At 39.6% G+C, this 23,234-nt stretch overlaps 1 protein-coding gene across 2 annotated transcripts in view; it reads left to right on the top strand.

The window, feature by feature from the left end:
* vps54 (VPS54 subunit of GARP complex) overlaps positions 1–23,234 on the top strand; it is a 64,579-nt gene that overhangs the window by 23,149 nt on the left and 18,196 nt on the right. For both annotated transcript variants that reach the window (XM_048601086.1, XM_048601085.1), the window contains exons 10-16: positions 3,423–3,478; positions 4,452–4,548; positions 5,033–5,376; positions 7,970–8,099; positions 15,461–15,642; positions 17,870–17,982; positions 20,467–20,530. In XM_048601086.1, coding sequence (XP_048457043.1) covers positions 3,423–3,478; positions 4,452–4,548; positions 5,033–5,376; positions 7,970–8,099; positions 15,461–15,642; positions 17,870–17,982; positions 20,467–20,530 — 986 coding nt within the window. The remainder of the gene's footprint in view (positions 1–3,422; positions 3,479–4,451; positions 4,549–5,032; positions 5,377–7,969; positions 8,100–15,460; positions 15,643–17,869; positions 17,983–20,466; positions 20,531–23,234) is intronic.

The raw sequence follows: 23,234 nt of genomic DNA, 5'->3' as shown, positions 1-23,234 counted from the left end.
ACGACTTCTAAAACCAGTTTGAGTTTAGTGTGTACTCACTGTCAGCGTGTGGGTCATGTGCAGCTGGTGGTAAGTCCAAACTGTATTTGATGGATATCTTGTGCTCAGCAAGTACTAAAATACCCTCTCGTGACCACACACTTTGAGAGCCTGGCAGCTTTACTTGGTAATAAAACAAAGATCTGTGGATGCTGGAGATCTGAAACAAAAACAGAAATTTCTGGATAATCTCAGCAGGTCTGGCAGCATCTGTGGAGGAGAAAACAGGGTTAACGCTTTGGGTCCGGTGACTCCTGCAGAAGTTCTTAATAAGGGTCACTGAACTCTGCTTCTGTCTCCACAAATGCTGCCAGACCTGCTGAGTTTCTCCTCCAATTTCAGCTTTACGTTGTGATTGCTTCTGTCTGCATGAAGCCATGTGCTTAGAGCTGGCCTGTCTAACACACTCAATTAAACCTAATATTAATCTACAATGCAAATACATAATTGTTCTGAGTTTTCAGTGTTTACAACATGAACAACTCAAGTCTATTCTTTCTGAATATTGTGAGTATGAGTAGATCAGATGATGGGTGGTGCCATTTTGTTCTGTTCTTTACTAACATCTGGTGAGATCACAACGCCATGCCCATTCACACAGTACTCCAGCCCTTCACTGTCCAGTCAGCAGGATGTGTGTTGAGGTAGCGGCACAGTGAGCAAGTGTCCTCTGCTTCCCCTAGCAGCTTTCTGTAGGCGATTATAAATTAAGATAACACAGTGTGGAGCTGGAGGAGCACAGCAACTAAGCAGCATCAGAGGAGCAGGTAAGTTGACATTTCGGGTCAAGTCTCATGCTCCTCTGATGCTGCTTGGCCTGCTGTGCTTCTCCAGCTCCACACTGTGTTATCACCGACTACAGCATCAGTAGTTCTTACTATCTCTTTCTGTAGGCGGTTGTCGTGGTGTCCAGTCTAATAATCATATGGGCTTTTTATTTTGAACAGAAATAAGCTACAAATTCAAAATTCTTAACTTCATCTGGCTTAGTTCCATTTCTTGAAACAAACTGGGAAAAACTGTTGGGAAGGGAACAACAAACTAGTATTTGTAGACAAGACACTGTCAGCATTTTGAGCTTGTACCCTTTAGAAGGTAACAGGTTCTGACCTCAAACTGCAGCTGCTGATCTTACATCCTGTTGAATTGCTTTACAGCTGTGTGTACAGTGAGGAGTGAACACATATTGGCAAGTTATAACATTCTTCAGATTCTGCTAATGCACTCAGCGGAGCTTGGACCGAAGATGTCCTTTTTATTGTAATCACTATTAACTTTGTTTCTAACTCATTCTCAGGCAGGAGCAGCAATCAGCAGCTTAGCTAATGTGATTTCTAACCCCTTCAACTCTGTGAAGCCTTGGGATGCTTTTCTACCTTACCGGTGCTATATAAATGCAAGTTGTAAGTTTTATTCATGTCAAATTGATTTGGTGCTTCAGGATATGTCTAGGACTTTACATATGATTTAGCCAGCGCATAATGTTGCTTTCCACTGGCACCAGAAATATCCACCTTTTGGTTTCCAGTGTTAAATCCAGATCCTATGAAAGGTCATCGAGCCGAAATATTCACTCTTCGTTCTATCTCCAAAAATTTTTCTTGACCTATTGAGTAATCCCAGCATTTTCTGTTTTATTTTGTATTAAATCTATCCGGTTCACCTGTAGAAGCATTTAGAGGTTACCGTATTCGGACATGCAGCAATCCAATCTTCCTTTCTCATCCATCAGGAATACTTAGTTCACTGTGATTTCATATTTTTCTTTTGTTTTCATTAAAAATAACATATGACCCATAGCTTTGACCACAAAAAGGAGGTTTCATTGATGAATCCATTGCTTGGGACATTGTGTGAAATGATAAAATAAATCCATATACGCAGCTACATTTATTTTTATTGAAAATTTTACAGAATATTTTACCTTTGCGGCACATTTATGTATCAGCCATAAGCTAGGCCTGTAAATTCAGCTGTAACCTGAGCTCTTTATTGAGCATTCAGACGTTCTTTTCATTTCCAAAAACCAGTTCCAAAACATAGCTGTGCTAAAATCATTCAGCATGATTGCTTCTATTGAAGTGAGTGAGGTGTCTAGATCATTTGTAGCGTCTTCTGTTGAGGATAGATACTACAACAGAATGGTTTGAATGAATTCTCTGCACTGTGCCACTGAGTGTCTTTTTAATTCACTTATGGGATGTGGGTGGCTCTGGCCAGGCCAGCATTTATTGCCCATGCCTAATTGTCCAGAGGGCAGTTAAGAATCAACCACATTGCTGTGGGCCTGGAGTCACATGTAGGCCAGACCAGGTAAGGATTGCAGTTTTCTTCACTGAAGGACATTAGTGAACCAGATACGTTTTTCCTGACAGTTGACGATGGTTTCATGGTCATTATGACACCCTTACTTCCACATTCTTTATTGAATTTAAATTCCACCATCTGCTATGGCAGGGTTTGAACCCAGATCCCCAGAACATTAGCTGAATTTCTGGATTAATAGTCTTAACAAATATATCACTAGGCCGTTGCCTCCCTCTAGAGGTAGTTTTACAGAATTCTGGGGCCACCTACAAGTTATGGGCAGGATCTCCATTCTCTCCAAGTATAAGGTTCGTATGGAGATTGTTTACCCTTAAATTCAAATGGCTGTAATATTAAACTCAGTGTGATGTCAGGAAAATGGAGAAAACCACAATTCAAAGTTAATAATGATCTCTGTTGTACAAACCTGAGGGTTAATTTTACTTTGGAGTAAAGGTTTCCATTTCTTGACCCCTCTTTCCCTACTCCTGCCTCTTTTGCTCCTCTGCTTATTTAGTTAAGGATCCTCTAGTGACAGGTTGGAACATGATCGAATTCGGCATTCAGTTTGAGGCTAAGAAACCTGGATCTGAAATTAGTGTCTTAAACTTAAATAAAGACAGTTGCCAAAGTGTAAAGACATAGTTTGTTACAATGGACCAAAAAAATGAGTTAAAGAGTGAGACAGTGGTTAAGCAGTGACAGACCCTTAAGGAGATATTTCATTAGTCTTGACAAAGATCTGTTCCATTGAGGAGGATGAACCAACTGGGAATAACTGAGGAAGATAAGGATGGGATCAAATTGAAAGATAAGGATACAGTTCTGAGAGGATTAGTAGCAAGCCAGAAGACTGGGAAAAGACAGCAAAAAAATTACTGCAAAATTAGACTTGGATGTTAGAGTATGAGCATAAACGAGCAAGTATTACAAAACTGAGAATGAGAACTTGGACAAAGCACATTCTAATCTGTGTTGGTATTTCTTACAATGACTGGATGTGTCCTAAAGTTACATTTGGAAATATTTGACTACACTGGCTTTCTGCCTCACACTTTCTCTGATTCGTTTTACAGTGTGTGATTGAAACAATTGCGCAAATGGAGGAAATTGATACAGAAGTTGTGCTGAAGTGAGTCTATTTGCATTTTCTTTGTAAAAATACTGTAACATTAGTTTGCAAAGATGTACAATAAATGTGTTAATGCTTAAATAATTTCCCATCTACATGATAACATTTTAGAAAGTAGATGCAGTTGTAAAAAAAAGTAAAGATATCCCTTTTACAGTTTGCAAGTCATAATTTATTATGATAAACTTAACCAAGTACTTTTATTACAGGCTTGTATAACTGTAAATGGAAATGGGAATAGCAACGTGTTATTTAACTCGTAGCTCATCTTGCTGTAGTAACTTGTAAACATCCTATTACAACAGTTCTAGTGTTTGTTTCTGCTTGGCATTCTGCAGTCAGCTATAGTAATGACCAGAATGGAAGCAAGTACTCCAGGTGTGTACCTCCCACATTCTGTTGGCTAAGGTGGTGCTGCTGCTCTAAAAGTCAACAAACTAAATGAAACCACTGCTGCTTCCCCTAGCTGTCTTATTGATTCTAACCGTCCTAGGCAGCCAAATATATTGCCCAGGTTTGTCTGTCTTCAATTAAATTTAGAAGCATAAAAGGCGATTTAATTGAAATACACAGAATGCTGAGGGGTCTTTACACGATGGATGTGGAGAGGGTGTTTCCTCATGGGAAAATCTAAAACTAGGGCTCACTGTTTCAAAATAAGGCGTCGCCCATTTAAGACAGAGGTGAGGAAAATTGTTTTCTCTGAGTGGTGAGTCTTTGGAACTTTTCCTCAAAAGACATTGGAACTAATCTTTGAATATTTTTCAGGCAGAGGTGATAAGGAGGTGAAGGGTTATTGGAGTTTGTGAAATGATCAGATCAGCCATAATTCTGTTGAATGTTAGAGCAGGCTCAAGGGGCCGAGTGGCCTACTGCTAGGCCTAATTTACATATGAATATGTAATCTGTGTCTGTGCAAATGTACTTAAATAGAAGAGCCAGTAATTTATCTATTTCTATTTACTTTTTTAAGGCTTGCTGACCAGATGAGAATGCTAAATTTTCCTCAATGGTTGGACCTTCTGAAAAACATCTTTACAAGTTTTATTAACTTTCTGAAGCGGGTTAAGGCAAGTCTTGACTACATTTAGGATGTTACAAAACTCCAAATCTGTCTTTGCAAATCATGTTAGGCAGCACAGCTGAGGAAGGGAAGTACCTTACTGGGGTTATTCCTTTACAAGGTGGCACTAAACTTGGCAATCTTTCTTCCACCCAATCCTGTCATATTTTGAGCAATTAGTTGTTTGAATATGTAGTTTGGTAAGGCTGAACGTGTGATGAAGACTGTACTTAAATAGTAAACATTTTCGTTTTAATGGTTCTCAATTGTTATTGAAAATGACAGTAATTGAGTAAACTTTAAAATTTGCAACCTTCACAAGTACATATTTTTATCATCTGAGGGCAGTTTTGGAACTTTATTTTCAAACTGTGAAAAATGAATACCTGCTCTACATTAACTTTAATCCAAATTAAGTAATTTGGAGGAATCCATAATACAATTGTTTGCGTGTTAATTTTTGTACATTTGTCTCTAAAAACTTTGTACAGGGAACAGTAAGTACCATTCGTAATGTTGTCTTCCTGGTGTTGGATAAAAGCAAGGAAAAAAGCAAAGAACTGGAAGTTGTATCTAGTCAAAAGACTCCTGTTTTGGGTCACAAATTGGATACAGAAGTGGCCTATTTGACTCATGAAGGCATGTTTATTAGTGATGCGTATAATGAAAGAGAACTGTCTACACCTGGAGTAGAAATTGAATCGCAGAGGACAGCTTATCAAAATAGTGACCCAGGTGGCAGTGATTCTACATCGGAAGCAGAGTGTACCACCGATTCCTCCTCCAGTAAGGAGCAAACATCATCTTCGGCCACACCTGGAGGGCTGGAAATCTTGTAAGTTGCTTTGTTATTGCCACTGTATTGAAAGAGTTAGTGTTTGCAACAGTTAACTCAGTTAAAGTTTTAGCAAAGATTTGTAGCTCGAGTTGTGGGTGAGGTTGTTGACTTGCTTGCCGAGCTGGCTTGTTCTTGTTCAGATGTTTCATCACCATGCTAGATGACATTATCAGTGAGGCCTCCAATGAAGCGCCATTGTTCTACTCTGCTCGGAATTTATACTGTCTGGTCCGTTATGGTGAGTAGTGTCATTTCCGGTTTTGATCTGTATGGGTTTGTATACCATGTACAAGTGAACAACCTCACAGTTAACTTGACTTTCTCTCCCTTTAGTTTCTGTAGTTGTATTTTAAGATGCCACGTATGGAAATCTAAACAGTATAACTTACAAAATGTTGCTGGTCAGGAGGAGGCCATTCAAACCATCATAGTTGTGCTGGCTTTCTGAAAATACTATTCAATTAATCCCCCCCCCCCCCCCCCCCCCCCCCCCCCCCACCTCCCGCTGTTACCCCCCAGCCCTACAAATATTCCACTTCAAATTAAACAGTATTTGTTATTGTATTAGAAATGGTTTTTAATGGCAACAGTGTGACAACAATATTAATTTATAGAAGTCAACCTAATTTTGAGCCCTATAGACCCTTGCTGAGGGCACACTCTAGCCTTTTCTGAATTTGTTTCAAAGTCCCAAGCATTTGCAGTATTTTGCTTTGAGTTGTATCATTTATAATTAAGTTATATTCTTCCACTGCTCAACCTCTGACACTGCTGTATATTAACTGTTAAAAATACAGACAAAAGATGACAAGTCCCACTTGTTTAATCTTTTCCATGGCCAATGCATGTGGTCACTTGGCTGAGCAGCTTGGGGAATGTCTTTGTATTTCCCTGCATGTGAGAATAGGCTGTAGGGCTTCTTGAGCTTGCGGTGCCAACAAGTCAATTCCAGCAAGGGGATATGTGACCAATAATAATGTCTGAAACCCAGGCAATTCACCCAGGAAACCCATGCAATTTTTAATTGCATATAACTGAACATATGTTTCCAAAAGGACTCTTTTATATAGGAGAGGTAATCTAGTTAAAAGAGTTCATGGATTACTGTAGCTTTATAGTAACAAGATTGAAGGAACATATTACAAGTCCATTGTTACAATCTGCCCTGCCAACTTTTCTTCTTATTTAGCAGTGACCTGTGTTATTGGTATATCATTTTACAATACCTGCTTGTTTATCATGCCTTCGCTTTAATGGTATACATGTTCTAACGGCTAATTTTAATATATTTAAGAACAATGCTCAATTTTAACTTCATTAAAATGTTACCTCATGGATGTGATGCATTTTTTTAACCAAAATGATTTAAAATGATGAAACTAGTAGGAGCTACCATATAATAAGATAATAGTAATTCTGCAGGGGGAGCAGAGTTTGCTCCATAGACGCCATAATGCATTGATTTGATTTAGGGAGCCAGCATATTTTTGCTGCTTACTTGTGGAATTTGGGCATCACTGGATGGTTCAGCATTTATTGCCTGTCCTTGGTTGCCCTTGAGAAGGTAGTGGTGAGTCTCTTCTTGAATTGCTGCAGTCCATTTGCTGTAAGTGCACTTATAGTCCTGCTAGGGATGGAATTTCAGGATTTTGACCCAGCAACGCTGAAGGAACAGTGACGTATTTCCAAATCAGAATGCTGAGTGGCTTGCAGGGGAGCTTTAAAAGCCAATAATTCTAAATGGGGCGAGTTGCCTGATCCCACCTCCAGATTTTTCACCAGGTGGTGCAGAATTTATGGTGCCCACTGGGAGGCAGTAGAATCCCATTTCTTTATCAGTGTTGCTGAATGAGTTTGTTCCAACTTAGTCAGCTTTAACAGCGAAGATCACAATAATTACTTTGGTAGTTCTGAGATGATTTGTCATGCTGCTTTTGGGAGAGGTGTTTTTATGATACCTAAACTAATTCACTCCCGCAGGACCTGGCTCTAATTTCTAGCGCCTCCCTCCCCCTTTCCTATTTCCCTACCCCTCTCCATCGCCTCCTCTCCACCTCCATTAACCTACCATCTCTTCACCCCACCCTTCTCTCGTCCACTCCCTTTTTTTCTCTACACTCCCTTTCTCTTTTCCTCTCTCTTCCCTGCTTTCAAGTGCTTGAATCCCCAACCAGAGGCTGTGGTTTACACTCTATTTCCCTTTCTATCTTGATTGCTTCACACATCCATATGGTAATAAAATGTTGAATGATAAATTAGTGCTAATGATTAAACTATTTAAGGTATAAAACTATTTAACACATTCACAATTAGTATAAGCTACCAATCAAAAGTGTTCAATGTTTGCATCTTGAAATCATGTCTCATATACGAATTGTACCTCTGCAGAATTTCATTCTCTCCTGGGTTTGAGAGAAAATGTGTAATTCAGCTTGATGTGGCATGTCAGTACTGGTGAAATACTGATGTGTGTGATAGTCCCATATTCCAGTCTCAAAAGTTGGAGTGTGATGAGTTAACTCCAAGAGAAGTCTTTGGCAATTGAGAAGGACTTAGATGAAGAATTGACCATATTCCTGTTTGTTTTTAGAGTCAGTGATGATTTGCAACTGACAGATTTAGAACTTGGCAGAGTTGCCAATAACCTTCAAGAACTTCTCTACAGTGCTTCTGATATTTGCCATGACCGATGTGTTAAATTTCTTATGGCTAGAGCTAAGGTAAGTTAAGTTGCTGTTTAGTTCTGATTTATCGCTTGCTCAGTTTTGATGTGTAATTTGACAATGTGTGGTGTCTTTTGGTTGGTTGATTACCAAAAGTTTCACATTTCGCAAATTGTTTAAGATGCCATTTCTAAACTGCATAAAACATCATTATCTGAACATCAGCCACTTTGGTTTTTCCTCCTGTGAATGAGCTTTAAGCCTTTCTGATTTTCTCCCTTTGAACAGATTGCTTTCTGTTGTTCACCAGTTGAGTTAGGTAAAATCTTTCTGCTCAACTCTTTCACTCTCCAACAAAAAATTGTGTACTGTTATTCTTTAGTCAGTAAACAGTCTGCAGTTGCCATGATTGTTACTATGCAGTTTTAAACTGAGAAGAAGCTTCTGAGAGTCAAAAAATGTGAATCCTAAGGTGAGTGTGTTGTCCCAAAGCTGCAAAGTCTAGAATGGTATCAGTAATTTCCTAGAAACCTGCATATCTGTAAATATCTGGGCCTCCACAACTTTTTGCATAATGTTAAACATGCCTGCATCCCACTCCATGCTTGTTTGTAGCTGGATCCATTTCCTGGGCATATCCCCGTTCTTTCTTTCCTCTTATTAATTTGTTTGATAGCCTGTATCCAGTCCTGTCAACTCTGGGCTCCATACTGCAATCCTCAGGTTGATGACAGTGTTACGTTCCTTGCCTTTGGCATGCTGGCTTCCTTCAAGACCGTAATTCCCTGTTACAGTCCTGATAGGTTTTGCTTAAGTAAAAGTTTATAAATATTTCATTCAGAATTTTCCTTCCAACCTGAGTTAAGGTGCTATTTGTGTTTTTACATAAATGTCAGTGAAAGAAATCCAACTGATGTAGACATTTTGAATGCTTGGGAAATATAAAGACGTCATCTCGGGTGATAATACAAAGTCAGAGAAAGCTAATGAAAATGCACATGAGCTTTATAAATAGAGGTACAGAAAGCAGAAGAAAGGACATGATAGTAAACCTATATTAATTACTGGTTGGCCTGATTTGAAATATTAAGCCCAATTCTGGGCACCTCCCATTAAGAGGGAAGTTAAAGACTTGGTGAGCTTGCAGAGGAGATTTTGCCTTCAATACCACAATTCCAACCAAACTCATCCAGACTCTGAGACCGAGCTCTCTGCTCCCCCTTCTGCAACTGGATCCTTGACTTCCTGACCCGTAGATTGCAATCAGTAAGGATAGGTGACAACACCTCCTCCACAATAATCTTCAACACCAGTGTCTCGCAACGCTGCATACTCAGTCTCTTATTATACACCTTATACACTCTCAACTGTGTGGCCAAATTCAGCTCTAACTCCATTTACAAATTTGCTGATGACACCATTGTAGTGGTTTGGATCTCAACCAACGACGAGACAGAGTACAGGAAGGAGATAGGCAACTTAGCGACATGGTGTAAAGACAACAATCTCTCCCTCAATGTCAGCAAAATGAAGAAGCTGGTCATCAACTTCAGGAAGCAGAATGGAGGGCACACTCCTGTCTGTATCAATGGTGCTGAGATGGAGATGGCTGGGAGCTTCAAGTTCCTCGGAGTAAATATCACCGACAATCTGTCCCGGTCCATCCATGCCAATGTTACAGTCAAGGCAGTACACCAACGCCTCAGCTTTCTGAGGAAGTAAAGGAAGTTCAGCATGTCCACAATAACTCTTCCCAACTTTTATAGATGCAACACAGAAAGCACCTTATCCGGATGTATCACTGCTTGGTTTGGCAACTGCTCTGCCCCATGCCGCAAGAAATTACAGAGAGTTGTGAACCCAGCCCAGTCCATCACGAAAACCAGCCTTCCTTCCACTGAGTCCATCTACACTTCCCATTACCTTGGGAAAGCAGCCAGCAAAATCAAAGACTCCTCCTACCCCAATTATACTCTCTTCCAGCCTCTTCCGTCAGGCGGAAGATAGAAAAGTTTGAAAACACGGACCAACAGATTTAAAAACAGCTTCTTCCCCGCTGTTATCAGACCAATGAACAGACCTCTTAAATATTAGAGTTGATCTTTCTCTGCACCTTCTGTGTAGCTGTAACACCATATTCTGCATTCTGTTCTATTACCCTGATGCACTTATGTAAGGTATGACTTGTCTGGTTAGTATGTAAAACAAAACTTTTCACTGTATCTGGGAACATGTGATAATAATAAATCAAATCAAATTTACCAAACAGTACCAGGAAGGACCGGCTTCAGTGAATATGCAGAGTCTGGGAATGTTGAAAATGTTCTCCTTGGAGGACAGAGATTTGGGTGTCAAAAGTTGAGATTTTGAATAAATAATGAGAAACTGTTTCCACTGGCAGGGCAGCCTGTAACCAGAGGACACAGATTTGAGGTAAATGACAAAAGAAACAGAAAATTGAATATTTTTGATACAGTGAGCTGTGATCCAGAAAGCGCTGTCTGAAAAGGTACTGGAAGCAGATTTAATATTAACACACGCAAAAGGGAATTAGATAACTATTTGCAGGAGAAAACGCTACAGGGGCTATAAGATAGAGCAAGGAGAAGCTATATTAATTGAGTAGCTGTTTCAGAAAGCCAGAACAAGCACATCAGGCTGAATGGCTGTATTGCATGGTGCTATGCTTTATATTGCTCTGGCTGCAATCTTTCTACATTACTCAGCCTCATCTACATTTTGGTTTCTTGGTAAAACCTGCTGTTGTTTAGGGAGGTGCCATATTATTTGAAAGTAAATTTGTTTATGCTGCAACATGTCTTGGACATGTTTCCAATGGCACAAAAGCTCAAACTCCAGTTGTATTTACCCCTAGTAGAAATAATTTGCCGAGTGGCTTCATTCTGCAGTCATCTTTCCGGGTTAAAGGTAGGGGTTAGAGAGCAAATGCAACTCACAAGCTGAATGTCTTGTATTCTCCCTGACTATCCAGTTCTGATGTCAATTCTAAAATTCTAGCAGTGGTACTGATGCACGTTGGGGAGTGCCACCATCCTATGTCAATACATTTGGCTGTGACAGGTCTCCAAGGCTATACAAATTCAAGTTGTAGGCCACTGATATAGAATCATCATTGGAGGGGTTTTCTAATACTGAAAATGTTAATGTTTTGGGAAGTGTAACTTTTTGGTAAATTTTGTAGCTTTACAATCATTGTGACAGCCTGCTCTCAGTACAGAATGAGCATATTGTTCTGAAATCTTTTAAATTCTGATGGGTCAAGAACATAAATGCTGAGGAATGACTCACATTTGCCTGAGCAATTAACCTGTTAAAGTCATTACTAAAATTTCTAGCAGATTGTTGCACAAATCTATTTTATGGAATGTAATTTGTGCTGTATTAACAAACGTTCAAACAAAATCACCAAAAAGGTATTTAAAAATAAAAAATGTATTTGAATACTGTACTGTATTCTGAATATTCTAAAATTGCCGCATGTTTCATCCTTTTAAATTTAACCCCTTCAGAAGTTGGTCAATAGTTTCTCAAGTGTAACAGTTTTCTGTCATGGTGAATGTAATATGTGGGTTCTCCAGCAGAGGTCTCCCTTCAAGCTGTCCTAACTCATTAAAATCATATTGCACTTATTGAGTAGTTTTTGTAATTGCTGTTGTAACACAAAGCAACACACTCTGCAAGGGCAGAGTGCCTAGGCTAGGAGAAAAGGAAAGTTAGCACGTGCATATCACTGAAACTTGTGGTGGGGCATCATCTATTACAGGGCGTTGTAATCGTTTCATACTATAGACTCCTTAGTCAAAATGAAGCACTTTCCTGGTTTGGAATGGACCAGGTACTTTTACTGGCCTCAAATTTCCCAGAAAAGTGCGGTGTGACTCCAGAGTAAGAGTTGGCTTACTCCTTCTCTTCTGTTAACTACAACTTTCCTCATTTGTTTCGTAGAACCCTGCCTGATTATTTTCTTTAGAAACTGAAAGAACTGTGGATGCTGTAAATCAGGAAGAAAAACAGAAGTGGCTGGAAAAGCTCAGCAGGTCTGGCAGCGTCTGTGGAGAGAAATCAAAGTTAACGTTTTGTTTGTAGGGACCCTTTCTCAGAATAGTTGTAAAGAAGGGTCACCGGTCCCGAGACCTTAACTCTGATTTCTCTTCACAGATGCTGTCAGATGTGCTGAGCTTTTCCAACAACTTCTGTTTTTGTTCCTGATTATTTTCTTTCCCTGCCTTAGTTTAAAAGATCAGTTCATGCAAATGTCCTGAATTTATGCGACTAATACGCCAAAGTAGATTTCAGCCTAAAGGTTTATGACTGCAGGCTTCATCTTTACATTTATTGTCACATGTAGTCAATGAGTACAGTCAAAAGTTTATATCTCACCACTTACAGTGCCATCTTCGTTTCAAAGGTACCTAGGTACAGCTTCTTTAGTTAGAAGATCTTAGAAAATAGAGAAGTAAAAAATCCAGTACAGCGATCTCCCAATCCCATACCAAACTTAACCTCCAATCTGCCATGGCTCCAGACCACGCCGAGCTTCACCTGGAGGATCATGAGGCTGGGAGATCATTCTAGACTGCCGTGCCAGTTGGGCGGCGGGGTTTGGAGCTGCCCTGCCAGGCTGGGTGCTTCGCCAGGCTGGGTGGTCACCACAGGAGCCTGGGAGGTTGCCACACCAGGCCGGGGAGCTGCCAAGGGAGGCTCCTTGTGTCTGCACTGAGGCTGGGAGAGAAGAAGAAAAGAAACACCAAGCAGAACGAAAAAAGAGAAGAAAGGAAGAAGTGTGGATGAGCTCAGGCTGAAGTATCCTACTCTGCTGCTATCTTGGCCTGAAATTACCTGCATTGGTGTTACTGAGATTTTGGAGATTAGTCATTTTATGCTTTCTTTGTCATTTTACTTACTGTGACTTCATTAACCCAACCGCTGTCAGTCTTAGTGCACCTGAAACTTTCCAGGCACGCACTTGTCCCATTTCCACCAATTGTGAAGGGTGAAGCTGCTGAGCTGGTCTTTACACTGGCTCTGTGCTAGCTCAGCACAAAGAGGAGCAGCAGGAGAACGAGACTTTCAGTGACAGACCAACGTGGCACTCCTGCTTCCTGTTTCTTGTTGATGACAGTATGTTTGCACTTGTTATTTTTCCTTTTAACAATGTTAAATATTGCCTCCTGGGAGAAGCCATAGCCAACTCATATTATCACTAGACTATTAATCCAGAGACCCGGGTAATGTTCTGAGGACCTGGGTTCAAATCCTGCCATGGCAGATGATGAAATTTGAAGTCAATAAATATCTGGAATTAAGGGTCTATTGATGACCATGAAACCATTGTCAATTATTAGGAAAAACCCATCGGCTTCACTAATGTCCTTTAGGGAAGGAAAAAGGCCATCCTTATCCGGTCTGGCCTACATGTGGTTTACTTGTAAGTGCCCTCTGGGTAATTAGGGATGGGTAATAAATGCTGCCTGGCCAGTGACACCCTCATCCCATGAATGAATAAAAAGAAAGTGCTGTACGCAGATGAATCCTACAAGCAGTTATCAGTATCTAAGAAACCTGAGGCCACTAACCTGCCTAAAACTGGTTTTGTGGATGACCCCTCACTGTATATAGCTATAGAGATGTATTGCTTGCTTGGTTGCTTAGCCATGGGATGTTCACATATAATGTTAATATCGTCGCTAACTTTTTATGAATTGTTAAACTGGTCAGATGATGCTGTATACAACAACGATAGGTGTAATGATGCTGAAAGAGACACCCTTTTGAAGATTAAACTCAGATTATTCTTCCTCTTATTTCTTTTCTCCTTAATTGACTTACTGGAATGATCCTCATTTCCTTGAACTGTGTAAGTGCTTCTTATCTTAATTACATCAACTTTATGTATTGTTAAGGAACTATTAGTTTTGGATGGAAAATTGCAAATTGAAATTTTTTAAGGATTCTTATTTTTTTCCTTTCTGTTTGCTGACTAGACTTAAGTGGTCTGGAGAAAAGTGTTTTTTTTTTACTGTCCAAAATATTCGGAACCTGTGTTGAAATGAGTCACAGTCTTTTTCATGGGGAAAGGCCATATCATATTGCTTCAGTAATGGGCTTGCCCATCGTAAAGCATTAAGGCTGTTAATGTTGGTGTTCTCCATTTGCGAATTTCTTCAATTCCTCTGCAGTATTGATGATACTGGATAATGGTTTATGATAATTTTCAGACTAATTCAACCCATTGCATTAACTTGCAAGCAACTAAGCTCCAATTCTACATTTTCTGATTACATTGAGAATGCACAGGCACCTGTCAATAAATCTTTGTATCAAAAATGGACATTTATATTTTATAAAATACCAATCAGTAGTATTTCTGTTTTCTGTTTATGCCAATTCTCTCTGTACTTTGGTTTCAGCAATATATTGAAGCTGAGGGAGCAGAACAGCACATTAGGCAGGACGTAAGAGATGGGGTAGGGTTTGGAGGGAGGAGTAACAAGCAAATAGGACGAGCCTCTGTTGTATTGTACTGAGTAATGGGCCAGTTGAAGCCATACATTTCCAGTTTAAGATTAGCTTACAGGTATTGAATTTGACATTGTGCTGAACTGTAGAACTACAGTTGGTGAGAACATGGCTGAAAACATCTAAACTCATTTCACATTGAAACTTTACTATTGTCGGGGAGAAGGGAGTTTCATTCTTTAATGCTCATTTCTGGCCATTCTCCCATGAATTCACATTCCTCCCAATTTGTTTCTTCGTTGCTGATTGTTATTCAACATCTTACATCATCCACTTTATATTCCTGATTCATTTTGCAGATTGCAAACACTGCTCATACCCTCCTGTCTCTCAGTGACTTGCCTAAATAACATTTTCAGTTATAAAAGCAAAATTCTGCAGATGCTAGAAAGCTGGAGAAGTTCAGCAGGTCTGGCAGCTTCTCGGAGCGTGAAACGGAGTTAACATCTTGAGTCTGGTATGACTCTTCAGAACTCATTTTCATCTTTCTATGACCTTCAGTGAAGCAGTAACAGTCTTGTTTGTTTTGATTTCTCCAGGTCACCTGCATGTATAGCCAACAGGTAATATATTTCATTGGGACTATCTTCAGTCTTCATTCATTAGCTATCATCCTGTTCTTGCTGACCTTTTCAGCCTTGTTGGTGCCTTTTTCTCTCAGTTTAGGAAATCTGGGATGGTAAGGACATCATGCTAGCCCACTGTATGAGGTTAAATAATCTATAAAGATAATACAATGCTCAGAACCAACTTAGTTGAATGGAAGCTAATTCAAGAAGGAATTAGATAAATATTTGCGTTAGTTATGTGGTAATGTGTTTTTGCTTTGTTTCATTCAGTTGTTTACATGGTTTCTTTTTAATGTCCCTTCTTTTAAGGACGGTTTTCTGGAAAAGCTGAACTCCTCGGAGTTTGTGGCACTGTCACGAACAGTGGAAACATTTGTCCAGGAAACGGAAAAGATATGCAGCAGACGTAGCATGTCCCTTCGGGGAGCCCTGCAAAGTCAGGCCAATAAGTTTGTCAACCGGTTCCATGAAGAGCGGAAAACAAAACTTGGGTAAACCTTGGTGGGATGGAAAAGCAGTCTGAACTGATTACTAAAGTGACGAAACTAGTTTCAAATCGGAGAAAAGTTAGAGTAGCCCCAGACTAAAAAGGGCTGAGCTGACAAATTTAACTGAAATGTATTGGGTTGGCATGGGCATTGGTCTGAAGATCCGTCCTCAATTCAGAAGCTAACGTGAGACTTCATTATATACTCGTTGGAGTGTACAATGCTGCGAGGTGATCTTATTGAGACATTGAAGATCCTGAGGGGATCTGGAAATGCTATTGAAAACAATAAAAAAAATTCCGATATAAGCTGGCGATGAGAAGGAGTTTCTTAGTGGTTCTTAGTCTTTGCTTTCTGGGGAAGGGAATTGCCTTGAATATATTCAAGGCTCATTCAGGCAGATTTTTGATTAAAAAAAAAGCCAAGAGTTATGGGAGGCAGACAGGAAAGTGACATTAACGTCACACTCGGATCAGTCATGTTCTTATCAAATGTTGGAGAGGTGTGTCGGGCCAAATGGCTTGCTCCTGCTTTTGTTTCTGATGGTTCTAAAAGAGACATCTGATTATATCTAATATTAGTGATCTAAAATGCAAAGCAAAAGAAAAATCAGAGAGGCAAAGAGAGTATGAAGCAGAGCTGACAGCTATCTTAAAGGTTTTTTTAAAGGTGTAAATGAATAGTGAAGAGGTGTATCCATTGAAGGTGTAAAAGGAGAACTTGTGGAAGTTGAAGAAATGACAGAGAAGTTAAATTAATATTTTGCCTTTACTTTTGGAAAAGCCTGTAGTGATGGATATATAAGGGAAGAGGAACAGGGAATGGGAATATTATCAATCAGAATGTCAAATTGAGGAAGCAGAGAGGTAAAACACAAGTGGGCGATGGACTGGCCCTCAGTGATAAAGGAGAGGAAAGATTCACTTACCACAGTTTTTCATGTTGTGTTCACTGTCCACCATTGCCTGTTAACTTTTACTCAAAATTATTTACGTAAATATGATCAGGAGTAGGCCATTCAGCCCATCAAGCCTACCTGCCATTCAAACTAATTGTGGCTGATTGAACATTTCAATACATTTTACCTACTCCATAAACCAGTATGCCATTGGTCATCAGAAAGCTATCAATTTCTACCTTAAACATCTTTTAAAGATTGAGCTTCCACACCCTTCAATTGGAGAGAATTCCAAAGGCTCAGAATTCCTCCTCCTCTTGAAACTAAGTGGCATCTTCCTTAAGTTTAGGTTGTGTCCCCTGGTTCTTGACTCTCCTACCAAGGGTAACATCTTGCCTGCATCTCCCTATCTCCCTGTTCCCTTTAAGTATTTTTTAAGTTTCAATGAGATCATCTCACATTTTTAAAAATTGTAGAGAGTATAAGACCAGTTTGCCTAATCCCTCTTGGAGTCTTGGAGGACGGAAACAGACCCTTTGGTCTAACTCATGCACGCTAACTTGACTTCCCACTCTGACCTGGCCTCATTTGCCAACATTTGGCCTACATCCCTCCTAACCCTTCCGATTTACATACACATCCAGATGCCTTTTAAATGTTGTGATTATACCCACCTCCACCACCTCCTCTGGCAGCCCGTTCCATACATGCACCACACTCTGCGTGAAAAAGTTACCCTCTTCCTGGAACAGTCCTGCCATCCTGGGAATAAGTTCGGTGAATCATAGAAAATAGAAGCAGGCATAGGCTATTCAGCCCTTCCAGTATGCTCTGCCATTCAAAATGATCATGGCTGATCTTCTAACTCAGTACTTTGTTCCTGCTTTCCCCCATAGCATTCGATCCCTTTGGCCCTCAGAAGTATGTCTGAAACATCCTTCTTGAAAACATCCAATGTCTGGCTTCAACTGCTTTCTGTGGCAGAGAATCCCACAGGCTCCCCACTGACTGGGTGAAGAGATTTCTCTTCACTTCATCTCAGTCTTTAATTGTGCATCCCACCCGTGGTTCTGGACTCCCCGTCATTGGGAACATCCTCCTTGTGTTTATCACAAATAATCCTGTTAAAGTTTTATAGGTTTCTATGACAATCCCCCGATTCCTCTAAACTCCAGTGAGCTGGTCTCTTCATATATGAAATTATATCAAAGTGCAATGATCCCTTAAAGGTCAGATTTATAACTTTATAACTTTATAAAGTAGTTAGATACATGTGTAATTATGCAAATCTTAATGAATGCGTTTCTGATCTGTCATTTCTTGATTTGTTAGTCTTCTGTTGGACAATGAGCGGTGGAAACAGGCTGAAGTTCCAGCTGAGTTTCAGGACTTGGTCAATTCCATTGAGGATGGAGTGATTGCTTTACCAGAGAAAAAAGCCACAGGTCAGTGCTTTGTGGGTTAAAGAGAAAACTGAACTTTTTGTTAGATCTTTCTTGTTGGAGGAAATCTTAAAACTTCTAAATATGGAAAGGAATATATTTTTTGTGTATTGCTGAAAAAATATTGAGCTCACATCTTGAACTCATCAGGACAGTTCACAAGAAATGCCAATAAAGGGGGAAATCAACATTTACACTGTATGAGAGTGGAATACTCATTGATTGGCAATTGGACTGTAATTGGTAGAGCTGTTGCCATGGGGAATGCAGCAGTTGATGATGATTGATTGTTAATTGCTGGGATTTTTTTGGATTTCAGACACACAGGTTGACTCTGATTGGTCATGACATTGACCTTTCAGTGCTTATCACGTTTTGTGCTACCAGACAGCTAAATATATTTCTGTATAATTGTAGAATTTTAAGTGGTTTAAATGTTGAAAGACTGTTGTTTAGCATGTCAAAATTTTCAAAAACCTGAAAATTGAACTGGACTGAGCCACATACAAGAAAGTAAAATCATCTATCTCTCCTTGCATTTGTAAAAGCGTACACACATTATTTTTCTCTCTTTTTTTGGTTTGGAACTGAGAGTTGAGGTTGAATTGAACTTTGAATAGCAGCTTGTTTTAAAAGAGAACAAAAACAGATATTGGGGACTGGCCTGGAAGATAATGCAACTTAATTAATGTTGTAACTCTTCACACAGAGAGTGGTGGGCGTGTGGTCTTCACACAGCGCAGTGGAGAGTAGTGGGCGTGTGGAATGCGCTGCCAGCAGTGGTAGTGGAGTCAGATACTTTAGAGACTTTTAAGCGACTCTTGGATAGGCACATGGAGGATAGTAAAATGTAGGGTATGCAGGGTAGATTAATCTTAGTAGGATAGTAGGTTGGCACAACATCATGGGGCGAAGGGCCTGTACTGTGCTGTACTGTTCTATGTTCTGTGTTCGGTCACTGTAGATGAATCAGACCAAGCTGTTGCAGTGCCCAGGGCTAACAGCTGGTTGGATGTTGAATTGGCCAGTCAAGGAAGAACCAAAGCTGGCCAGCCAATCACAGAGAATATGTAATGAAAAGAGAAAAAGAAAACTTAAATTTGACAGAAAAGCGATTTTTGGGAGCTCCAGACACTCCTGTTGTATTTTGCCCTCTCTAGTTTTCTATCATATTATCGAATTGTTGAATTTTCTGAGAAAAGAATCCCAGTCTGTAGGAAATGGTTGTGTGTTCCTGGATGTCTTCTGAAGCTGGTTGTATTAACCGGTCACTTTGGAATTCAGGCAAGAATTCTGTTATGAATATAAGAATAAGAATTGTTTTTTGCCTGTGGATAAATCATTTGTCCAAGGATTTCATGAAGGCTTGGTATTCATCATTTGAAATGATGTATTGAACTGGAAAATTATGGTTTTATTTATTTTTAAATCTATTCCTTGACTGTGCCTGTCTATTTGTGAGTGGGGGTTATGATCAAAGAAGATTTGGCTTTAGATTGCAGATATTAATTGGGTTATCTTGTTTATCTATGTTCTGCCAAAGTTACTTCATTAATAATAAATTGTTAATTTTTCTTTAAGTTATAAACTTGTTGTCCAAGAAGTTATTTGTAAAGATTGGTTAGGAACAATTGGCCAGTTTTGAAGGCCATTGACTTTTAATTTCACTGTTTTGCGAATCCAGTGCTGGTTTGACTTGCTATCTCTGTGTTGCAAGTAAGGGGATCGACAAGAGTCTGCTACTCCTGGTGGTGAAGGTACCTAGTCGAACTTAGGGTGCCCTGGAAGGGAACGGTGTCTCAACTGTTTGACCAATAGGTGGACCTAGCCGTGTCTCACTGCTATTTTGCAGTAAACGCTCACACAATATTTTCATTAACCACTTGCTACCATCAAACCAGAAATACGTTTGCCTATCACACAAATAAGTAATGTAGTAGAGATAGTAGGAACTAGGCCCGAAACGTTAGCTTTCCTGCTCCTCTGATGCTGCTTGGCCTGCTGTGTTCATCCAGCTCTACACCTTGTTATCTAAGTAATGTAGTATATGAGTTTCAGTACTGGCGTGATGCCAGGAATGTAGGCTGTATGTCCCAACAATATACCCATACATTGCAGTTTCTCTCATTGAGAAAAAATAAATCAATGCTGCCAGAGTCTACCTGCCTGGTCTAAGTTCAGTTAACCAACAAAAAGTGCCTGTTCAAGTTTCCTGACACATCACTCTGGCAACCATGATGTAACCAAATCAAAATGCTTTTCTCATGCTGTTTAAACCGGTACTCCATTTCTAAGTTTGGATTCTTGTGTTCTAGTCCTGAAGCGAGCCAAGCAAAAAGCTTCAACTTTGTGTCTCTTTCTAACATTTGTAGTTTCTGAAGTACAAAGCAATTTTGCATGATCAGTATTTATCATACAGGTAGAGATAATTGGAAAATATAGAAATGACCGTTTCATCGGATTAATAACAATCTGTTTACTCTTTAGTTCCACAAGAAAGAAAGCCTGCTGATTTTCTGTCTGTTGATGGGCAGAAATACGCTGTGGTTGGGTAAGTGCCACTTAATATAGTGTGAGCTGTAATTGGGTAAATGCCAGTCATTATAGTATATGCTGTATTTGGGTATGTGCTGTTCATCACACTGTGAACTGTAATTGGCTAAGTGCTATTCATTATAGTGCATTGTAGTTGAGTAATTTCCATTCATTATATTGTGGACTGTGATTGGCTAAATGCCAGTTATTACCCAGTTACATTCCTCAGTATAATGAATGGCACTTACCCAGATAAATGTGTCACGTATACCGAGAACTGTAATTGGTTAAATGTCATTCATGATCATGGACTGTAGTTGGGAAATTGGCATTTATTATACTGCGGACTGTTGTTGGGTAAATACAATTCATTATTGTGTGACACCCCCCACCCCCCCAATTTCTGTTCTTTCTTCCATCAGATTAACAGGTTTTGTAAGGTTCATGACTATTATTTGTATTGTGGGTGGGATTATCTGCTATGTCTCAGTGCCCCAGATTTACTATATAAAGCTCTGGAGGTTATCTTTTTTCCTGCCTTTTTTCCTGAATTGTGATGCTGAATACCACACTCTGAAAAAACTAATATTGCTTGTTTTATTTGTGAGTAAGGTAATACACAGAGTTAATAAGCTACGCAAAAAGCAATATAGTACAGTGCATAAAACAAGGCTTTCCCGACTGGAAGAACGGTCACTTCTGCAATGTTGGCAGTGAGATTCCTTCAAATCCCTGTTTTTCGAGTAGTGGGCATCACCTCCCTGCCCAATCCTGGAGGTTTGAAAAATTCAGCGGAAAACAAAGTGACTTTTTGGTTAAAATTCCCGGCTGATTAAACAGCTACCATTCCCCCTTTCTTACTCTTGAGGTCCTTCATTCCCCCGTCCTATAACCGCCACTGTCACACATGTCTCACCCTCTCATCTCATCTACATCCAATTCTTCACCCTGCCCCTCACCATTAGGCATGGGGTCCCATCAAATTCAAGGACTAAAATTGGGTTACAATGTGAAATAGTTTGGGAAACTTTGGTGTAAAACAATCATTGAATCTATGCAGAATTGGTTAATATACCACTTTAAATATCAGCACTCCTACAGTTTCCTTTAAAAACTTTCCGCACATATTAGGTGATGTAATTCCTATATTAGGCTTGAATTCATTATCCTGGTGTATGGAGCTGAATCAAGATTTTGTGAATAAGCCTTTAGTTTGGAGGAAACCATAGAGCATTCTGTTGACGTGGTGATTTGTATACTGTCAACACCCATCATTTGCCTATTAATGACTAACCCTGGGGTCAAAGATCCTGTATACTCTGAAACAGATCACACAATTCAATCCATATGTTTGACACAGCTGTTTTGAAATTTTATGGTGGAAAAGTAGATTAGGTGGATTATAGGGGGATGGGATGCTCCAAGGGTCAGTGTGGACTTGTTGGGCCGAAGGGCCTGTTTCCACACTATAGGGATGCTTTGCTATGATTTGAAAAATCAGTTGCCAACTTAATTTTTTAAAAACTGCCCTAAAATACATTCATTGACTTAAATAAAGACAGAGAGTCTTGGAGAAACTCAACAAGTCCGGCAACATCTGTGGAGAGAAATCAGATTAATATTTCAAGTCCAGTATGACACTTCAGAACTGGAGCAATCATTGTCCTACTGGAGACAGGCTTGGAATTGGTACTTTCATCCCACAGTTCACTGTCAATCACAAAATATTTGTCAAAACAATTTTTCTCTAAGATGCACTGCATGATTGACTGGATATATTTTTGTTATAATCCACAGACAAAATGGTAAAGATATTTTAGTAATGTTAATATAGATATAACAGACTGATGAAAATATTATACATTTAACAAGGTAAATAATTCACACTAAAATGTCAGTGTCTTACTGTATTAGGTGATAAGTTATTGCAAGTGCCCACGTCTTTAAACTATTGCCATTTTTGAGGAATAAAGAGATGAGTTTAAACAGGGAGCCCAGTAGTCAACTAAACATTATTGCAACAAGAATTGATAATTTATGAAGAGAAAACTTCACCAGCAATTTGTTCCAAAACAGCCTCCGAGTTTTACCAGAGTTGTTTATAATGTCCAAAGTGATGACAGAGCAAGGATCAGGCAGCAAGCTGAGTGTAGATTCCCCAGCCAGCTAATTGGCAATGAAATGAGGGACCTAAGCGAGTTGGTGGAGGAGAGAGACTGTGGGGAGCATGGTGTGTGTTGAGGTGCTGAGAGAGCAGGACCTTCACCTTTCCAAACACATGAATGTACCTTGTGCTGGGGAAACTTTAATGCTGAATCGGCTGGAGTACCGCAGCATGATTCTCCGAAGAAGCAGACACAAGCAAATGGAATTGCTTTGGTGTCAGCATAGGTATGGAAAACTGAAAATTTTATCCTTTTTAAAACATATATGTAGGAAGTGTAAGTGTGATACTGTGCCATACTTTAACCTGCGTGTTGTTGAACAAAGACGTGTTTTGTCAAACCAGCACATGGCTGTCATTTATTTTGTTGGGGTTGAAACAGGCATAGTGTGAGAATGTGTTATTTCTGCCTGCAAAGAAAAGAGTCCTGTGTAATAAAATATGAAGCCTCCAAGAAATGCAGATAGAAAGAACATGTGCACACAATGTGCCTGTTTCAACTCAACAAAATAGCTGAACCATTTACTGGCTCATCTCTCAAGGCAATGCCCTGACC

Source organism: Rhincodon typus, chromosome 9 (assembly GCF_021869965.1).
Source record: "Rhincodon typus isolate 14 chromosome 9, sRhiTyp1.1, whole genome shotgun sequence".
Classification (NCBI taxonomy): domain Eukaryota; kingdom Metazoa; phylum Chordata; class Chondrichthyes; order Orectolobiformes; family Rhincodontidae; genus Rhincodon; species Rhincodon typus.
The sequence above is the reverse complement of the archived record's forward strand: the minus strand, read 5'-3'. Positions and strand labels throughout refer to the sequence as shown.